This window comes from Amphiura filiformis, chromosome 15 (assembly GCF_039555335.1).
Source record: "Amphiura filiformis chromosome 15, Afil_fr2py, whole genome shotgun sequence".
Classification (NCBI taxonomy): Eukaryota; Metazoa; Echinodermata; class Ophiuroidea; order Amphilepidida; family Amphiuridae; genus Amphiura; species Amphiura filiformis.
This window is the reverse complement of record NC_092642.1, coordinates 51764966-51784000: the sequence shown is the minus strand read 5'-3', so window position 1 is coordinate 51784000 and position 19035 is coordinate 51764966. Positions and strand designations below refer to the sequence as shown.

The 19035-nt window shown below is 36.2% G+C and overlaps 1 protein-coding gene across 1 annotated transcript in view; it reads left to right on the top strand.

The window, feature by feature from the left end:
* The first annotated feature begins 259 nt into the window (after positions 1 to 259).
* LOC140171813 (protein FAM13A-like) overlaps positions 260 to 19035 on the top strand; it is a 93828-nt gene continuing 75052 nt past the window's right edge. Inside the window, 4 exon segments of the mRNA XM_072195142.1 lie at positions 260 to 308; positions 311 to 400; positions 403 to 423; positions 18760 to 18969. Coding sequence (XP_072051243.1) covers positions 275 to 308; positions 311 to 400; positions 403 to 423; positions 18760 to 18969 — 355 coding nt within the window. The 5' untranslated portion in view covers positions 260 to 274.

Below are 19035 nucleotides of genomic sequence, written 5' to 3'. Positions count from 1 at the left end.
TTCCAAAAGAGTTTTCGCATAGAGTTAGTATGCATTAGCATCTACTAAAAGCCAATAATAATTATTATATAGTTCAGATGAACCTGCACCAATTAATGAATTGTTTTGTTTTCTAATTGGTTCAGGTTCAACTGACATAGTTGACTCTTAAGGTTAATTGTCAAAAACGCACTCGTCAGGAATTCGAATAAATAAATTTGTTGTTGTTCCGTCTTTTATTTGTCTACAGGAGACTGGCTCTAGCGTCGACACTGGCGATAGCGACCCCTCCAACATGCAAAAGATCCTGCGGTCGCCAGCCAGCATGAAGAAAAAGTGACGAACAAGACATTTGGGGTGCCATTAAGTCAGCTTGGTCGTGATGCCTCCGGGATCAAAGTGCCCGACTTGATCAAGAAAGTGGGGATTTCATTCAGATGCATGGTGAGTGGGTGAAGTAATGACGTAGCATGGATTGTCATTTTCTGTGAATCAAATGTTCGACAAATCTCTTGATAGTTAGCATATGATATGTGCTTACTATCAGTGTACTTCGGTTATATATAAATGCGCTTTTATAAATGCGCACATGACCACCTCCGTGCTGCCATAACAGCTTATAGACGGTAAGTCTCGAAGTGACCTTCTGCATAGCGAGTGGTCTTTCTATACATTTGAATGCAAAGGCAGAACAACATGAGACTGCTGTGCAGCAAAATTGTCTATTTTGTTGAACTTCGTGATTATATTGTAAACGTTTCCGTCGTTGAATATTTTTTTCCGTCGTCAAATACTTTCAAAATGTTGTTTTTGATATCATATTACAAATTCGGGATTTCTAAATGTGTAATAATTTTGCAATTCAATTAATACTTAAATAATTTATGATGATATTTATCTACGGAGTTCCTCTCCCTTTCTGTATTGGGTCATTCCATATGAAATCAAGGAGTCGCCCCACCTGACCCCCTCAGATTTGCTTTATATTTTAGTCATATGTTGTACCTGTAAAAATATTAAAAACCTGCAAATTTCAGGTCTGTAGCTCTTACGGATTTTCTGTGGCAGCCATTTAAAGTTGGAGTAGGGGGGTCTAAATTTGGACCCAAAAGTTGTCCTTTAAATAAATTTCATCTTTGGGAGTCTGTGCCTTCTTTATAAAAAGAAAGAGAGGTCTGAAACTTTGTATACACACTAACTGCATGACCAATTTGTCAAAAAATAAAAAATAAAAAATTCTGTAATTGCGCGTTGTGTCACGGGGTCATTAAATATGCAAGAAAAAATGTAATGTTTTGTAAACTGGCAAGTTTAGCCCCCCTAAATTCACATTTTTGGTCAGATTAATTATTTTTTGTTGTCACTGATGCTATATATAGGATAAATACAATGCATATCCAAAAAATTGAGGTCACAACTCATTTATATTTCGAACAGCGCCCTCACGAAGATGAAATTTATTGCAAATTCAACATTTTCAGGGGGCCCAAAGTCGATGTGGTCCACCTTCAAAATTTATAAAACATCACTTTTCTATAACTACTAGTCTTAAATTACAACTTTGCTAAGTCCCAGTAATTGTATAGGTTGACTTCATATAAAATGACAAGCCCAAAGTTGACCATTTTCTTATGATTGTATGTAGTGCAAATGTGCCGAATTCGGAAGGCTTGAAAGTCAAATTGGCCCCAATATTGAAAATAAAATGGAAATAAAAGTAAATAGGGCCAATACCTATGCATCTAGTCATTTATTTTCAATATTGTGGCCATTTTGACTTTTAAACCTTCCGAATTGGCACATTTGCAGTACATGCAATCATAAGAAAATGGTCAACTTTGGGCTTGTCGCTTTATATGAAGTCAATCTATAAAATTACTGGGATTGAGCAAAGTTGCAATTTAAGACTAGTAGTCATATAAAAGTGATGTTTTATGAATTTTGAAGGTTGACCACATCGACTTCGGCCCCTGAAAATGGTGAATTTGCATTAATTTTCATCTTCGCGAGGGCGCTGTTGGAAATGTAAATAAATGGTCACCTCAATGTCTTGGATATGCATTGTATTTGTCCTATATATCCCATCAGTGACAACAAAAAAAAATTACTCTAACAAAAAATGTGAATTTAGGGGGCTAAACTTGCCAGTATACAAAACATTACTTTTTTTTTTTTACATATTTAATCACCCTGTGACACAATGCACAATTACAGACATTTTTTTTTTTTTTACTTGTTGACAAATTGGACATGCAATAATGTGTATACAAGGTTTCAGACCTCTCTCTCTTTTTATTAGGAAGGTACAGGCTCCCAAAGATGAAATTTATTCAAAGGGCAACTTTTGGGTCCAAATTTAGATCCCCCTACTCCAACTGTAAATGGCTACCATAGAAAATCTGTATATATTGAAAATGAAATGGAAATAAAAGTAAATAGGGCCAATAACTACTCATCTAATCATTTATTTTTTAATATTGTGGCCAATTTGACTTTCAAGCCTTCCAATTCTGCACATTTGCACTACATGCAATCATAAGAAAATGGTCAACTTTGGGCTTGTCATTTTATATGAAGTCAACCTATACAATTACTGGGACTTAGCAAAGTTGTAATTTAAGACTAGTAGTTATATAAAAGTGATGTTTTATAAATTTTGAAGGTGGACCACATCGACTTTGGGCCCCCTGAAAATGTTGAATTTGCAATAAATTTCATCTTCGTGAGGGCGCTGTTCGAAATGTAAATGAGTTGTGACCTCAATTTTTGGATATGCATTGTATTTATCCTATATATAGCATCAGTGACAACAAAAATAATTAATCTGACCAAAAATGTGAATTTAGGGGGGCTAAACTTGCCAGTTTACAAAACATTACATTTTTTCTTGCATATTTAATGACCCCGTGACACAACACGCAATTACAGAATTTTTTTATTTTTTATTTTTTGACAAATTGGGCATGGAGTTAGTGTGTATACAAAGTTTCAGACCTCTCTTTCTTTTTATAAAGAAGGCACAGACTCCCAAAGATGAAATTTATTTAAAGGACAACTTTTGGGCCCAAATTTAGACCCCCCTACTCCAACTTTAAATGGCTGCCACAGAAAATCCGTAAGAGCTACAGACCTCAAATTTGCAGGTTTTAATATTTTTACAGGTACAACATATGACTAAAATATAAAGCAAATCTGAGGGGGTCAGGTGGGGCGACTCCTTGATTTCATATGGAATGACCCTATTGTGATCAATGCATGAGGATTTGGTCACGCTTGCTGGTCTTGGTATGTCGTGCCCATGGGTCACTTGCGTATTTATAAAAGCGCATTTATAGATATAACCGAAGTCCACTGACTATCAAGCACTTTTAAAACATGTAGAGCCCCATCCACAAAAGTGTAAAGGGTTTTGAGCAAATCATCGATAGACATATTTATATACGAACAAGTAAACCTGCAAATGTGTGTCTCAACCCCAGTTGGTAAAGCACCGGACTTTGGTACAATTTCATGTTTTCAAAAGTGCTTGATAGTAAGCACATATGCTAACTGTCGATTTTTTACGGTATGTACCTTCAATTGTGTGTGGAATTCACAATTAAGATGTATAACTGGTGTGTGTTAGGTATGGTATGACGTGAGACGTGAGAAGATGCTGCTGATATAATGGAATATCAAGGCTGGCAGTAAAGCTATCATGGTTCTTCCTTTTCAATTACCGTATTGGTCCGAGTATAGTCCCACCCGTTTTTTAGGTGAACTTTTTCACAATTGGGGGTGGGATTATACTCAATTCGATTTTGAGTGTCCCTGGACCTAGACCTGAATGCTAGGATCATTCATGGTTGACCTAAAAAAAAAATCAAGATATTTTGTATTTTAAATATGAAAATTGATAATTTGTATTCATGTCATACTCTATTAATGATTTAAAAATGCATTGAATTTGAATGCATTTTGATATCATTAATAGAGTATGACATGAAAACAAAGTATCAATTTTCATATTAAAAATACAAAATATCTTTTTTTTTTTTTTTTTTTTTTTAGGTCAACCATGAATGATTCAATAATATAGTTTTAGTTACATGAATATTTTAAAACAAAAACAATTTTTTTTTTTTTTTTTTTTACAATTTCTGGAATTTTTGAAAAATGGGGGTGGGACTATACTCGAACGTGGGACTATACTCGGACGAATACGGTAATTGTTTTACATTTTCGGTTTCCTAGGTAGATTTCATCAGCGCTCAGATTAAGTGCCTTAATATATATCCTAAGTTGATCATGAATGCAGATTTTTGTCTTGATTTTAGTGTTCAAATCACTAAAAACATGTTTTCCTGTGAAGATTTAACAGCCGGATAACAGAAGAGATTCATATAAATGAGGTCAGCATAAGAGAGGTTGGACTGCAATCAAAATTATGCAAAAATGAATTTTGAGGTGTTCTGTAAATGAAAGTTGATAGAGTTGGGTTGTCAAATTCGGAACCCAGTATGTAAACTTCTCACTGTGATAAAATTTGTGAGGATTTCGTTTCAGGAATCAAAAGTCCTTGCGATATTAAATACCTCGCAAAATTAAGGGGGTACTACACCCCTCGATAAATTTGTGTCTATTTTTGCATTTTTCTCAAAAACTAATAACACAGTAGTAACAAAAGTTATGTATATTATAGGGGCAAGGAATCCAATTACTACACTGGAATTTCAGTGACCCAAGACAAGCGGTTTGTTATTTATGATCAGAAATAAGGTACCGCTAGGATGTACCTAGTTTCCTATCATATACAATGTATACTGAACCGCTTGTCTTGAGTCACTGAAATTTCAGTGTAGTAATTGGATTCCTTGCCCCAATAATATACATAACTTTTGTTACCAGTGTGTAATTATTTTTGAGAAAAATGCAAAAATAGTCACAAATTTACCACATGGGTGTAGTACCCCTTAAGTGGTTTAAAGTATTTTTGTTTCATTTGGCTATCATGGCGCATTTAAAATGCATTGTAAAGTGGTGGGCTCCCTATGTTTCCTGCGTATATTGAGTTATTGTTGTTGATTTAGAGATCTTAAGATCAAAAATCCAAGGTTTATGACACACTGCATTTGTGTTTGTATGTTGTTACAAATACATCAAATTCAAGGTTTTAGTCCCAGATTTTTTACTATTATTAGCATAAGGGACTGTTACAAATGGAAATTGACATGCATAAACATTCAAAATACAGTGCGTCTGAAGTCAAAAACATCATAATCCTGAACTAGAAGGTTAAAAAGGTAGTTTTATTCTGATATTTGATGGAATTTAGTCATACAGGTGCAGGTTGCCATTCTAAAAATTCTGTAGGAAGCAGAAGCACTTATAAGGGGAGGGGCTCTAATTGGGTAGAATCATGGTAGAACACAGTATCGCGGCTCGTCAGAATGGTCTGAAATAATGTGACACTTAGTTGATAGATGTTGGTGGGTCACTCGTCAGTGAAAAAAGAATCATACATGTACTTGTTCCTTTTAAGTACTTTTAATTATGCCCAGAGTATAGCCATAGTATCTTATAACATGACAGAATGGAATTGCATCAGTAAAATTCAGTTGCGTTATGTTTCCTCCAGTGTTACCCCACTATGTTATACCTGCACATTTGTTACATTTTTATGATCCTTAGACCCAGACAAATAATTTTATATGGTTTTTAGAGAATATTAAGTATGTTAAATTGTTGCCGCCTGTATGATCCTGTGGAGGTTTTTGGGTCCTTTTTAGGGTGAACAGGGTTCAAAATTAGCTTAAATATTTGAATTCAGCATACCAGAATTAACCAAAGTAATTTGGTTGCCAGTTTTTACGTGAATTGCCGCTTGAACTTGAAGCTTTTAAAATAAGCACATATTTGCAACATAGAACCAGTCTATTTTCCAAGTATTTAGAGAAAAGAATTTGAAGCACTGTCTGTGCATCATCTTGTAACTGCTTACAGATATTGCTGAGCTCAAGTCTTCAAAAATGAACACCCACACCCACATACCTATAGTATTATCACTTCAATATATTCACAATGTCGTCTGAAACAGAGCAGTCATATTGGGGTATAAGAAGATAGTTTACTGAGTAAATGTCTTTCAATTGTGATGTGCACAGTGTTTACCCAAAGGGATATCAGGTTGTCGCTTGCATTACTCATACATGATTTGTTGCGGTATTATTGGTATACCACACGATGACACATATCCCTCCATTTAGCCTACTTGCCATCAGAAACTGATAGCAAATCGCTTTTGCGATTGACATCAAATAGTGTGCGAAATGTTATGAAGGTTTCCATATCTACGTCATGGTAAAAATATCCTCACACTTGAGGATGTTTGTTGAGATATTCAAATTCTTTTCCAAACACTCGCCAAGATAGGCTGTTCCAGTTGAAATCCATACACCGGTACACCCCCATGGCAGATATGACCTTAATCTCTCACATAGGGGGTGTGAATTTCAAATGGAGTTTTCCAAACTCTCGCCAAATGGGTTATTCCAGTTGAAATCCATACACCCCCTATGGAAGACATGACCTTAATCTCCAACACAGGGGAGGGGGTGTAGATTTTAAATGGAGCCACCCATTCAGGTAACCCCATTTGAAATTCACACTCCCTATGTGGTAGATTAAGGTCATGTCTTCCATTTGGGGTGTATGGATTTCAACTGGAATAGCCGGATATGCAAGATTGGTGTGGAATTTTCAGCTCGAAGGAAGACATATTCTTGAAATGGAAATTCAAATTTGTAACTCGCACATTTTGATATGTGCAAGGACATATACAACTGCCTGAGAATAAATCGTCTGAATATTTTACTGTACGGGTTTAAAAAATGCAATCACCTTGAAGCAATTTTTCATCCCACAAATTCCATCACAAATGCACATGTAGGAGTTATTTCTAATCATATGTACTGGCAATGAAATGCACAGATTAATACAAAGTGAGCACTGCATTAATGAAAATTCATATAATAATCCTTCTCCTTGCCAATGCTTGGATAAAATTGCGGAAATCAGAAGGTGGTATTACAGATCTCTGTCAATCAGGCATGAAGAATATCATAATGTACTATTGTAAATGTAAACACCATTCACCTGATATGTACTTTCAGAAAGAAATTTCACTTAATAAGATTGGTAATGCGCTGTGTGTGTGTGTGTGTGGGGTATGACACTATAGGGGGTGTGTTGAATGTCCAGCCACATGATAATAATGTGTATGGGGCTTCCTTCTATAACTTGGTCAAAACCTTATTTACTTTTTTGAAGAGCAGCATGGTCCAGTGATTTAGGTCTTTGGCTCTAGTGCATGAGGTCCCCGGTTCAATCCCTGGTGGAGGCGAAATTCATGTTCAGTTATCCATTCTCTCCATTACTGCATTTGAACTGTGCGGCAGATGCAGGTGATGACAAAGACCTTCCAGTCAGTTCCAATCAGGGTAACACCTGGCTGTTACAGTATCGATTATAAATGGGAAGGAATTATATCTAATTGAAAATATTTCCTACTCTTAAAATATAGTGAGTTTCAAGCATGTGATGGTGGACGGGTCCATTTGCGCTGTAGTCATTAGTATCAAACCTTTTTTGACCATGTATGGTTTCATACTAAGAATTTAAAGCATACCTGGCCATTGTCATTAAGGGTCTTCTATGGCTTGTTCAAAACCCTGGGAAACATAATCATTTGTATCATACCTTTTTTGACCGTGTATGGTTTCATACTGGAATTTTAAGCATACTTGGCCATTGTCATTGAGGGTCTTCTATGGCTTGTTTAAAGCCTTGTTAAACACACAAAGTGACTTAAAGGTATGCTAAATCCATTGTTGTGTTCAGCATCGATATGTTATCGGAAATATCATGCCCCCCGTGTCATAGAGGCTAAGCCTTCGACATCACATAGTAGTATGACACTTCGCGCATGGTATTTCCCATACATATCTCAGTTTTTTTGGGATTTTTTCACATTTTTCTCCCTCCACCAGTTCCAAGCACAGGGAATAATAAAAATTAATAACATAGTATTTTGAATCCTACAGATACAGCATCCAAAATATCATCCCCATGTTCTAGCCTTCATTCTTCCCTTCATTCTTCTATGTGGGCATTTTCATGATTATAAAGGCCAAAAAATTAATGTTGATTCTTATCCCCTCAATTTCTGGAATACCGTATTGTTTGTATTAAACGCTCCCCCTCTGATAAATGTCCCCCCCATTATTTTTTCAGTTGCCAAGCATGTAAGCATTGTAAGTAAGCTTAAAACTGCCATGTCATAATCACAAAATTGCATGGACAAATCCCATTCTAACTTGCATTTCCATCCAATTCATTGCCACATTATATGGGATATATGGTAAAGTGTTCATACTAAATAAATCACGTTCTTGCATAAAAATGTACTTACATTTACAAAAGTAGCATTTTCCAATAATATGTGGCCCTTGCATGTGGCGCCATGTGCGAAATACGACTTCTGAAACCGGAAGTCATATTTCGCTAGTTACGGAAGTCGTATAAATTTTGCTATTTATGGAACTCGTATTTCACTATTTCTTCTATTGATAATCAATTACAAAAAATTGGAATCAAGTTTTTTAAAAGCTTTTCCTATTCTAAATAGGTCCTAATGTAGTGAGTTTCAACACAGATATTGAAACATGTACATATGTGAAAGGGTCCGTCCCATAATTAAACAATATCCAAAATATCATCCCATGTTCTAGCCTCCAGTCATCAATGTGGGCAGTTTTTATGATTATTAAACTATATCAGTAATAATGAAGTGTGTGTGTGTGGTTCTGATGTACGCACTTAATTACGACAGATGCATAATGGTAATTAGAATGGGAAAGTTTGGTTCGTGCATATGTATGCCACAATCCTCCCTGAAGATACGCTGGTAAGAAACAGAGCGGAGACAAGTGCAGCACTTGATAGAAATGAATTCCAACCATATCTTCCAGTTTGCCGGAGGCCGTTCTTATAAGAATACCTGCAATAAAGCTACAATGGATTGAACGGATTACATTAATTCTGTACAGGGAGTGATCAATAACATAACTGGAAGTATTATTATTTGCGAGGGTAGATTCTGAAAATTAGATTTTTGTAAAAATGATTTTATATGTAGACAACAGCGAGAAAAACCAGGGGAAAACCCTGTGCTGTGTGCAGAGACATCTTTTGAAGTAGGGTCGGTTGGACGTTTTTTGCACATTACCCTACAAAATCACAAAACCTGTAAAAACTCTTTTCTTTTCAATTGCTTTCCTTGTGTTTTTTTTTCAGTCAAAAGCGAACCACTTTTGGAAAAAAATGCTGATGATTTTATATCCATAGGGAGACCTACATCACCTTTACCTCCCTATATCTTTATACCTCCCTATACCTTAACCTCCCCCACTACTTAACCTCCTCCTTACCTTTACACCTTTACCTCCCCAAACCTTTGCACCTTTACCTCTCACATACCTTTAACTCCCTCATACTGTTACCTCCCACATACCTTTACCTTCCCGCACTTATACCTACCCCACAACTTTGCCCCCCTCCCCACTCCCTCTCTCCCCTTCCCCCACACACACCTCTACAGATTTTGTCACACATTTTGCTTGAGGGACTGTTCACAAACACTTGTTAAAGGGGGGCCCCTTAAAAGTTTTGACCTTCCTAAGGGGTGGGGACTGAAAAAAATGACCATAAATTTTCCTGGGAAAATTGAGTTTATATGCTTTTCTATGGGGTTGACCCATAATTTTCATGTCAAAAGGGGGGCCCTGAAATTTTGAGGTGTGAAAAGGGGGGCCCCAAAAATTTTTGTGATAAATTTTTTGCATCAGCCCCCCCCTAACAAGTGTTTGTGAACGGTCCCGAATATTGGCAAGAATGACATAATATTGAAGATCTTCACATTTTGCTTGAATATGTCTTGGCACTGGCAGCTATTGTAATCCATTTATGTATTATATTTCTCATGAGTATCATTTATGCATGAGATTCACATATAGGTGGCCCACTTAACTAATACAACAGTTGGCAACACTTCATTTTACATTAATTAGCACAAATTAGTGCAATTAAGGCTATTAAAACAATTAAGTATGAACTGAAACATGTTAGGTCTGGCTTGCTTTTAGCAGTCATGTTTCCTATTTTGCCAGAAGGGGTTGCATAAGTTGACGTCATAATTACACTGTTCATTAAATTAATTATGATACTGTGTCTGTTTCGTTAGATGTGAAACACAAGTATTTTAATTAATAATTAATTGACGAACCTTGATTTGCATTGCTAGCTGGTTGATGTATAATAGGCCAAGTATGTCCAGTATTTGTACAGCTACAAGGCTGTTTAAATTATGCATTGTACAAAATACTTTTTATAATTTATATATATTGAAATGGATTCCATAAGTGAAGAAACTACATAATTGAGCAAAATGCCAGATCCTGGTTCTTCAGCTCCATGGGAGCAAAAACCCGGAGATAAAAACTTCTCAACAATTTCAATTACATGAAATGTCAGGCCTTGCATCTAAATGCAATAAGAGAAGGCACTTACATGTAAAGGTGGTACAGGTATGTGCGATGGTGATGGGTCTCTTTTTCAGGCTCTCCGGCAGTTCTGAAGACCCACATTTGAGCAACATACTACAGTTCTTTAGCCCGGTTCTTTAGCTTTACTTTCACAAAATTCAGGTTAATTTAGAAACAGTTGGAATTTCTTATCTCCACAGCCTATAACTTTGCCCAATTTTAGTTCACTAAGCCAAACAAATCTGTTGAAATTTCAGTTCAGATTTCCCTATTTTCCCCAAAAATCAGTTCTTAGTTCCCAAGTTTAGCGTTCCATGGCATACATGTACACCCCTACCGTAATTAAAGTTGAGTTCCCCTGCCCAGAGGAAATTCTCCTCATCAGGAAATTTTAATGATATCTTTGTCCCTGGCTTTGGTACCTTATTACCTATGTTCTGATTTTATCTATTAGTCGTGTTCACATTTTGAGTTACACCCGGCGTAAACTTACGCTAACATTGATAAAAATTCCACTAATATTTTCGCTACTCCTACCGCGTGTCCACACCTAGCACTACGCCGACCAGTTCCACCAAGCATTCACTTCTGGTCGGCGTAAAACATCGGCTACCACTTCCGGTGTTTCTGTGACCTTTTTCAACCACGCAATATACATACAATATGTAATGACTCTTAGTTCCAACCAATAAGAGGTCAAACTTACACCGGGTGCCAGGAGTAGCAGCGTTCACATTGCAACTTACGCCTGGCGGAGGTTACACCCAGCTCGCTACTCCTGACTTTTGTCAGGAGTAAATCGTCGGACGTACGCCTGACGGAACTTATGCTGACCATTGTTCACACTGCCATTACTCCTGGCAGCGCCTACCGCTACTCCTAGCAACTTGCGCCGACCAAGTTCTGCCGGGCGTACGTCTGACAATGTGAACACAACTATTATTGGATAAAACATGTCAATTCTAAAGATCAATTGATCAATTAGATATTGTTTTTAGTCACTGTTGTGCATCTATTGTCTCATATAACAATGATAATGTTGTATGTTATATAAGACGATAGATGCACAGCGGCGGCTAAAAACAGTACCTTTACTCTCATTCTTAAACACTTCAATTGAAATAAAAATATTAATCGCAAGTATACCAAATTTTAATCAAATTAAATCCTACATTTTACAAAGAATTACCTAGGACTTGTTACTATGCACCTCCGATTGGTTCAAATAGCGTGTACGAGTAATGCGTCGACCCCACACACGCTAAATCATGTTATATTTTGTCATATCACACGGCTAAAGAACCAGCAAGATTGCAGGAACTTTCACAGTGTTTAAGAATTAAAATTGTTTCACAAATACAAAGATAGTAACTAGTTTTGTCAAACTGATCAAAGAAACTTTGCAAGTTTTGCAATATAAGTTGAAGATCAAAAAAAAGGAAACTAAAATATATTATTTTTATCCAGCAGCTGGCAATTAGAGCATTGGATAAAAAACTGATCAATTGCTTCCTCTAGATATGATCATATATTAGACACCATGGATCCTGGGACTTGATCTAGTAAACTTGACGCATACATCGCAAAATAAGCTTGTCCATATTTCCGCTAACCTACAAGTGTAACAAGATGGGCTTCTGTTTGAAGGTTAATGCTGACAGGTTTATAAAGTCCTTTGTTGAAGGTATTTTCATTTTTATTTTGCTATAATATCACAATGGTTTTGGTTCATCAAGCATTGGATTATGAATAAAAGGCCACCAAGGCTACTGTTTCTACCTGTTGTCAGCCTTGGCGCCCCAGGATTTTTTATTTTCAAAGCATAATCACTAGGATACACTACATGCCCATCTATCAGGACAAAGTTCTTAAACCCCAATACATTTGTACATTCATTTAATAACCTTTGAAAATTGGGTACAAAACTCATACTCTGCAACTTGAGGTCAAATTTTGCACTATGATTGTTTAATTGAGGTTATTGAACTATGCCATTGGGATGAGTCTGTTGTGGTCCATAGTGAAGGGTACTGTTTCTACCTGTTGTCAGTCTTGGCACCCCAGGATTTCTTTGATTTTCAATGCTTTGTGGCCATAGTGGCCTTGCCTGGGAAATGAATGCCTGTGACTTTGAGTCCTGTTGAATAATATTAAAATGTGTTGCAGGTTGCAAATTTGCAATCTGAAAGCTAAAACAGACCATTAGGCCTGAAAAATATTGGCGTAACCGGACCTACCCTAAAATTAGGCCCCCTAACTTTTTTCTTTTTTTGCCCCCCAAAAAAAAAAAAAATAAATAAATAAATAAATATAAATAAATAAATTTTAAAAAAAGAAGAAAAAAAAAGTTCCAAAGCCTTTATCAAACAAAATTTACAGCTTAAAAAGTAAAAAAAAAAAAAAAGAATCCTGACATACCTACCCTAAATAAATGTTTTATGTTACACCAATCAAACAATTTTTTTTAGGCCTTATTGTGTTAATAAATGGAGCTTATTGGTCTGAAACATGCCAAAAGGAAGATTCACATTACAAATTTTGGTCAACTTTTCCAGGTATTTTTTATGCCAATCGGTAGTGGTGCCAGGACACCCCCAGTCCCCCACACACAATAACTACAACAAAAACCCAAATGTGTCTTTGTATAGAAAAACAGTTAAAAGCAAACAAAGTTTGTCAAACAAACGAACATACATTGATTGTTCATCCATTTTGTTTATGATCAACTTCAAGGCCTGTCCTGAAAATGATAACTTAGTGTTGACATGTTTTATCTTCCAGTATCTTCTGCAGTATAAAGATAAGAGAACATTTAAGTCATAGAATAAATAAATAGAACACATACATGTAAACATAAAGATAGAACTGTACAAACCTTTGAACATTGAGGTCTGTATGCACAAAACAAGTTAGAAACTATGGAAGTTAGACTTAGGGATGGATCCCTTTAATATTTTCTTTTCCTGTGGGGTCTTTTTGTATGCTTTGTCAATCAAGCCCAAAGACTTCAGGTTATGCATTCTGATTATTGTAAACACATCCAAAATTTTGAATGCTTAGACTTGGGGCAAGGCTTTATATTTTGTAAGTGCAGTTGGAAAACATACAAAATTGCATGATTTTGGCCCATTTTCCCTCAAATTGCAAAAATTACAATGTGACTAAGGATTAGGATATAGCTGTTTCACTAGCAGAAGAGGATAATATGTTTTTGAATACGGTACCCAAAAATTCTGGGTTTTTTCTCTGGAATGGGATCAGGAGTTGGATGCTTTCGGTCCTGCTACTTGCAGGTTATCTTATAACACACCTACAGGTCTACCCTGTTGGAAAGATGCAAAATTAGATTTTGACATTTTCTGAGTTAGCAATTAACTATTAAATAGTGCATTTAAAAACCCTACATTCCTATGTCAGTCAAAGTAGCTCAATTTTGCCCATTTGAGTCTCAAACTTTGGCTACATTAAGAAGGAAGCTTTCAAAGTCAAGAACACTTTAGAAGAGTGGCCATATTCCCCAAAAGAGTTGTTCTTGTGCATTCATGGCATTAGAGGCAGAACACTGTCTCCGTGGTCACAAGTAAACAGCACTTAAAAAACTCATTTTTGTATGTGTTCATAAAGACCATGGTTTGCATAGTTTAGCACCTTGGGTTCGTACATGCTATTGCAATTCTTAACACTAAGAAATAAACATGAGCAGGTAAACAAAAGGCATTAATTATAGTCTATTTGGCTTCATTGAGACAGTAGTGTCCGCTTGTGATAATGTGGGATCACAGACGGTGCATCTATAGCATGCGATGCGGCACAACGTCAACTGCGCCCTGTAGTTACGTTAATAAAACAACTGGAAGTTAGACTAATTGCAATTAGTGTTGACCTGAAAGGTTATTCCTTGTTTGTATTATTCATGTTTTTTATCTCCATCATTATCCATTAGTTGTAGTTTCTCTACATGTAGCTGTGTTCAGTATAAGGCATTACTAAATAAAAATGTCATCACAAAGCTAAACGTAGAAAAAGTGTGGAATATCTATATAAGCTTCTTCCCAGAAGATTTTGGTATGTTGATGGAGAGTTTGCTTGTTGCAAATAAAGAAGAGTAAGACATTGTTGGGAATATTGCTATCTTTGTGTGAAAGTTGACTTATCTTCCTTGGAAATGTTTTCTTTCTCCAGGCCTTTATAGAATACCATAGTTTTGCTGCAATAAATGCCTTGGGGTGTGCAATCTTTCTAAACGATGTCGTTTATAAGAGGCAAATTTTTTGAAAATATTACTATGAATAAGCTTAAACATTAGGGCAAAATGTATTTTATCTTGATGGTTTCAAATTCAAATTGTTGTCATTAAGAAGCATTTTTCGAGTATATCCCGGGGAGTATATTGTATGTGCAAACAATATTTATTTTTCCAGTATATTTATGGCACTTCCCATTCTTATGTAAACATGATATTTCTATTGTTAGCAACTTTATAAACTATAGTATAGGCCTACATGATTGTAAAGTCACCTTGGTACAGTATACTTGTCAGAGGACAGAGCTGCTGAAAATATGAAATAACATTGATGGGATTATGTTTGACATTATACGCCAACGCAAACTACATGATTGAACATTTGTTGAAACAGTGCTTTATGAAGGTAATAAGTAGTTCTGTGATTGTACAACAATAAAAGAAGAAAGCGGACCCTTCCCAGAAACCATTGTGGCAGGACATTACCTCAGTATTCAACAGTGGCATAGTGAAGGTGGGTGTTTGTGGGGGGCACATGCCCTGAGTGCCATATTAGGGGGGCGCCAAAATGATGGTGGATAAAGTAAAAAATGGATTCTGCACCCCATCCAAGTGGTAAAAGTAAAAAAAAAAGCTTTGCGCACATTTCAGCACCTATAATCATTTTGCAAGATCAATTGAAGACCAAAATTCAACTTTATAACCAAAATTAATTAAAGTGATGTTTGTACAAATTTCTGTGTGCTCCGCGCGCAATTGTTTCAAGAATGGGGGCGGAGAGTGCGAATAGGGATCCATGTGAAACTGCAGAAGATCAGATGGAGCCATGCCATTCAATAGTTTTGTACACATGTGGTTCTTTTTCTAAATGGAAGTGGAGATCCTCAAGAACAGGTGCAATGTGTGACTGAATGGATCTTATTTCAAGTTATGATAGGAAAAATATGACTTTGAAAGCTCTGAAAAAGCATTAGACTCATGATAAATTGGTTGGAAGGTCGCATTGGGCAGCATAAAAAGCAAATGCATGATGGGAAGAACACAATTGTCTTCTCTTAGCCATAACACTTGAATGTTGCATAGAACCCAGCTGCATCAACCTTCCTGTAGTATACAAGGAAAACATAGCCAATGACACAAGAAGTAAACTGTTTGTGATGTTATACAGGGTGTCCCAAAAAAAGAGGCCCCACATTGCACCCTCTTTTTCTCCTATTTGTGAACAGTTGATCAAATATATTTTGGTATGTAAAGAAACCTTAAATCGTTAGCTTTAATAAACCAAAACAATTATTTCAATCGGCTCATAACTTTTGAAGATATGTCCTTTTAAAGAAATGTATCCGTTTTTCACTCTGTCCACGGAGGAGGTTTGGCTACAGCAAAGATTGAAAAGTGCATGTACCATGCATGAATATAAAACATTCCTCGATGATAACTTTATAAAATAACAACTTTATTTTAGGGAATGGGCTTTACAGGTGGGCTTAATAGGTTATGGATTTTGTTAAGTGTCATTAATTTGGGCGAAATTGATGTGGGATGGGACTTCTTTTGCTATACTTGCAATTACTTATGTTTTTCTCGTTTCTTGCTTTCTTTTTATTGACAACATAAGTCATTTCTCTTTTTGGAATAAAAGGTAGCCCTGAAAAGGGCTATTTAGTTTGTCTTTGGTTCTTTTGAAGTGAATTTACTGTGCTGCTCTGCCCTCTACCTGGTTGCCTCCGTGGCGAATACAAGTTTCAGCCCTAGTTCTCATTGCATTAATGCGTTGCTATGTACCATCCTTGTGCGCCGGATACTTGCGAATGCAGCAATGTCTGGGTTGCGAAGATGTTTGACGCTAGCTGGTGATCCTCGCTTATAATGAATGCTTTTCCAAGCCTAATGCTATTATCTATATATATCTATCCATGTCATTAACTGTGTGTTTCGTTTAAATCTTTGATGTAGCCAAACCTCATCCGTGGACAGAGTGAAAAACGGGTACATTTCTTAAAGAGAGCATATCTTCAAAAATTGTGAACCGATTGAAAGAATTGTTTTGGTTTATTAAAGCTAATGATTTAAGGTTTCTTTACATACCAAAATATATTTGATCAACTATTCAGAAATAGGAGAAAAAGAGGGCGCAATGTGGGGCCTCTTTTTTTTGGGACACCCTGTACGTAGTTGCTCAGCAGAATCTCATCAGGAAATTACTAGAGCAAAAGGAGATTGCTATATGAGTCTAAGTCATAATGTGCAAAGGCTGCCATGTGTTTCTTTGGTAGAGAGGCTTGCTCTTACAATTGTAATTCGCCGTAGAAGTGACTTATTAATCAGATTAACTACCATAGCAATTATAGATGAATACAATTTTTGAATATATCGCCCTGCACTACAAGCAGGCTGCATTCATCACATGTGTCTGTTGCAATCATAGATTGAATACAATACCACTCTTTTCAAAGATACTAATCTTATAGGTGCGAGTGATCAGCATGATATGAATATTCTATAGAATTACGATTCAGGTCTTTGTCCCTGTTCTTTGACATCTATGGTTTCATGCATAGGTACCGCTTGAATGTTGTAGTGCAGGGCAATATACTCAAAATTGTATTCATCTATTGCTATGGTAGTTAATCTGATTTTAAATTACATCACTGCTACTACAAATTGTTTGACAGGTTTGTAATGGGTTCAGAGCCCACCCGCCATTGGGGGGGGGGCATGTCCATGAGGGGTTAAAGTGGTTGATTGACTATGCATAGCCAGTTGTTATGCATTTTGTTCACTCTGTTGGGGAGCTTGATCCCTCAAAGCCAGTCTACAACTAACCCCATTTGAAAACGGGCAATGCCCCTTGAATAGCAAGCGAAGTAAGTGTCGCAACTATTGTTTGAATTATTTTCTCAAATCATCATACAGGTATCCGAGTTCCAAGACATAGTCTCTGCTAAGCCAGTCGAAAAGTGTCCCTTTCACAGGTGGTAGCATCTTAACATTTCAAAAGTTGGCGCTATACAATGTATTTTTTCTCATCTGAAATTTTTTTCATCAGACTGAAGAAGACCAAATATGTAGTATCATTTACACAGTTATTAAACCGCCTTTGTTATTAATCCACCTTTGTTATTAAACCACCTTTGATCATAATTTTTCTAATAAGCTTTTCAACAATGTCTTTATGAGAAATACTGAAGTATGAAGAGGCAGCTACCAATTCTAGTTCAAATTACTTCCAACAAGTTGCATGTGTGTGTGATGTGCATGATCACTCAAATGAACAGATGCCATTTGCATGAATTGTCAAATATCATTTTATTAATATTAACTGTGTTTTTTTGTTGTTGAAAGTATAGGAAAAAATAATTTTCAATATTTTAAAAGGTATTTTAGTTTTATGTTTAATTGATTGCTGTCACCGTGACACATGTGTCTGAAGTTACTTGAAAATAGATGTATGTACTCCCGATTCACATAAAATATTGAATTTATGTGCAAACTCATAGCCTATACTCCACATTTTCAGTGCTTAGACTTGTGTCAAGTCTTTGAATTTTGTGACTGCAATTGTAAGAAATCATGTAAAATTACATGTTTTTGTGCATTTCCCCTCAAATTGCAAAACTATTAAACTTTGACTTTTATTACCAGTTAGAACTAATTAAAGGATTAAGATTCACCTATGTTTCATTTAACAAAACAAGATCATATTTTTTGAATCCGAAAAAATTAGTGGTGTAATTTTCTGGAACCGGGAGTAGATAGTACAACTATATTATAAATAAGTATTTCCCCTATGGTTTATCATTAATTATAAAAAATTAATTAGTGCCCCTTTGTATTCATATTGAAGCATGTAAAACCAACGGACTGAAGCTTTTGTTCATCTAATGTGTCCAATTTGAGTGCTGACATTAGAAAATGTTACAAGTTGATCTCTTTTATCTTGATCCATTTCTCCAGGTATTGGCCATGAAGGTATCTTTAGAGTTAACGGCAGCTCACGTGTAGTAGACAACTTGAAGGCTCAATATGATCGGACTGGAGATGCAGACCTTGAGGAAGCAGGGGATGTCATGGCCGTCGCAAGTCTTCTGAAATTATTTCTAAGGGAATTACCGGATCCAGTTATGACAGAGCATCTACATCAATCTTTTATTGCAATCCAAGAAGGTAAAAGTGTTTGGTGTATATCGGGGGTTTAGAGCAAGAAAGCCTGATCTGCAATAGCTACCAGAT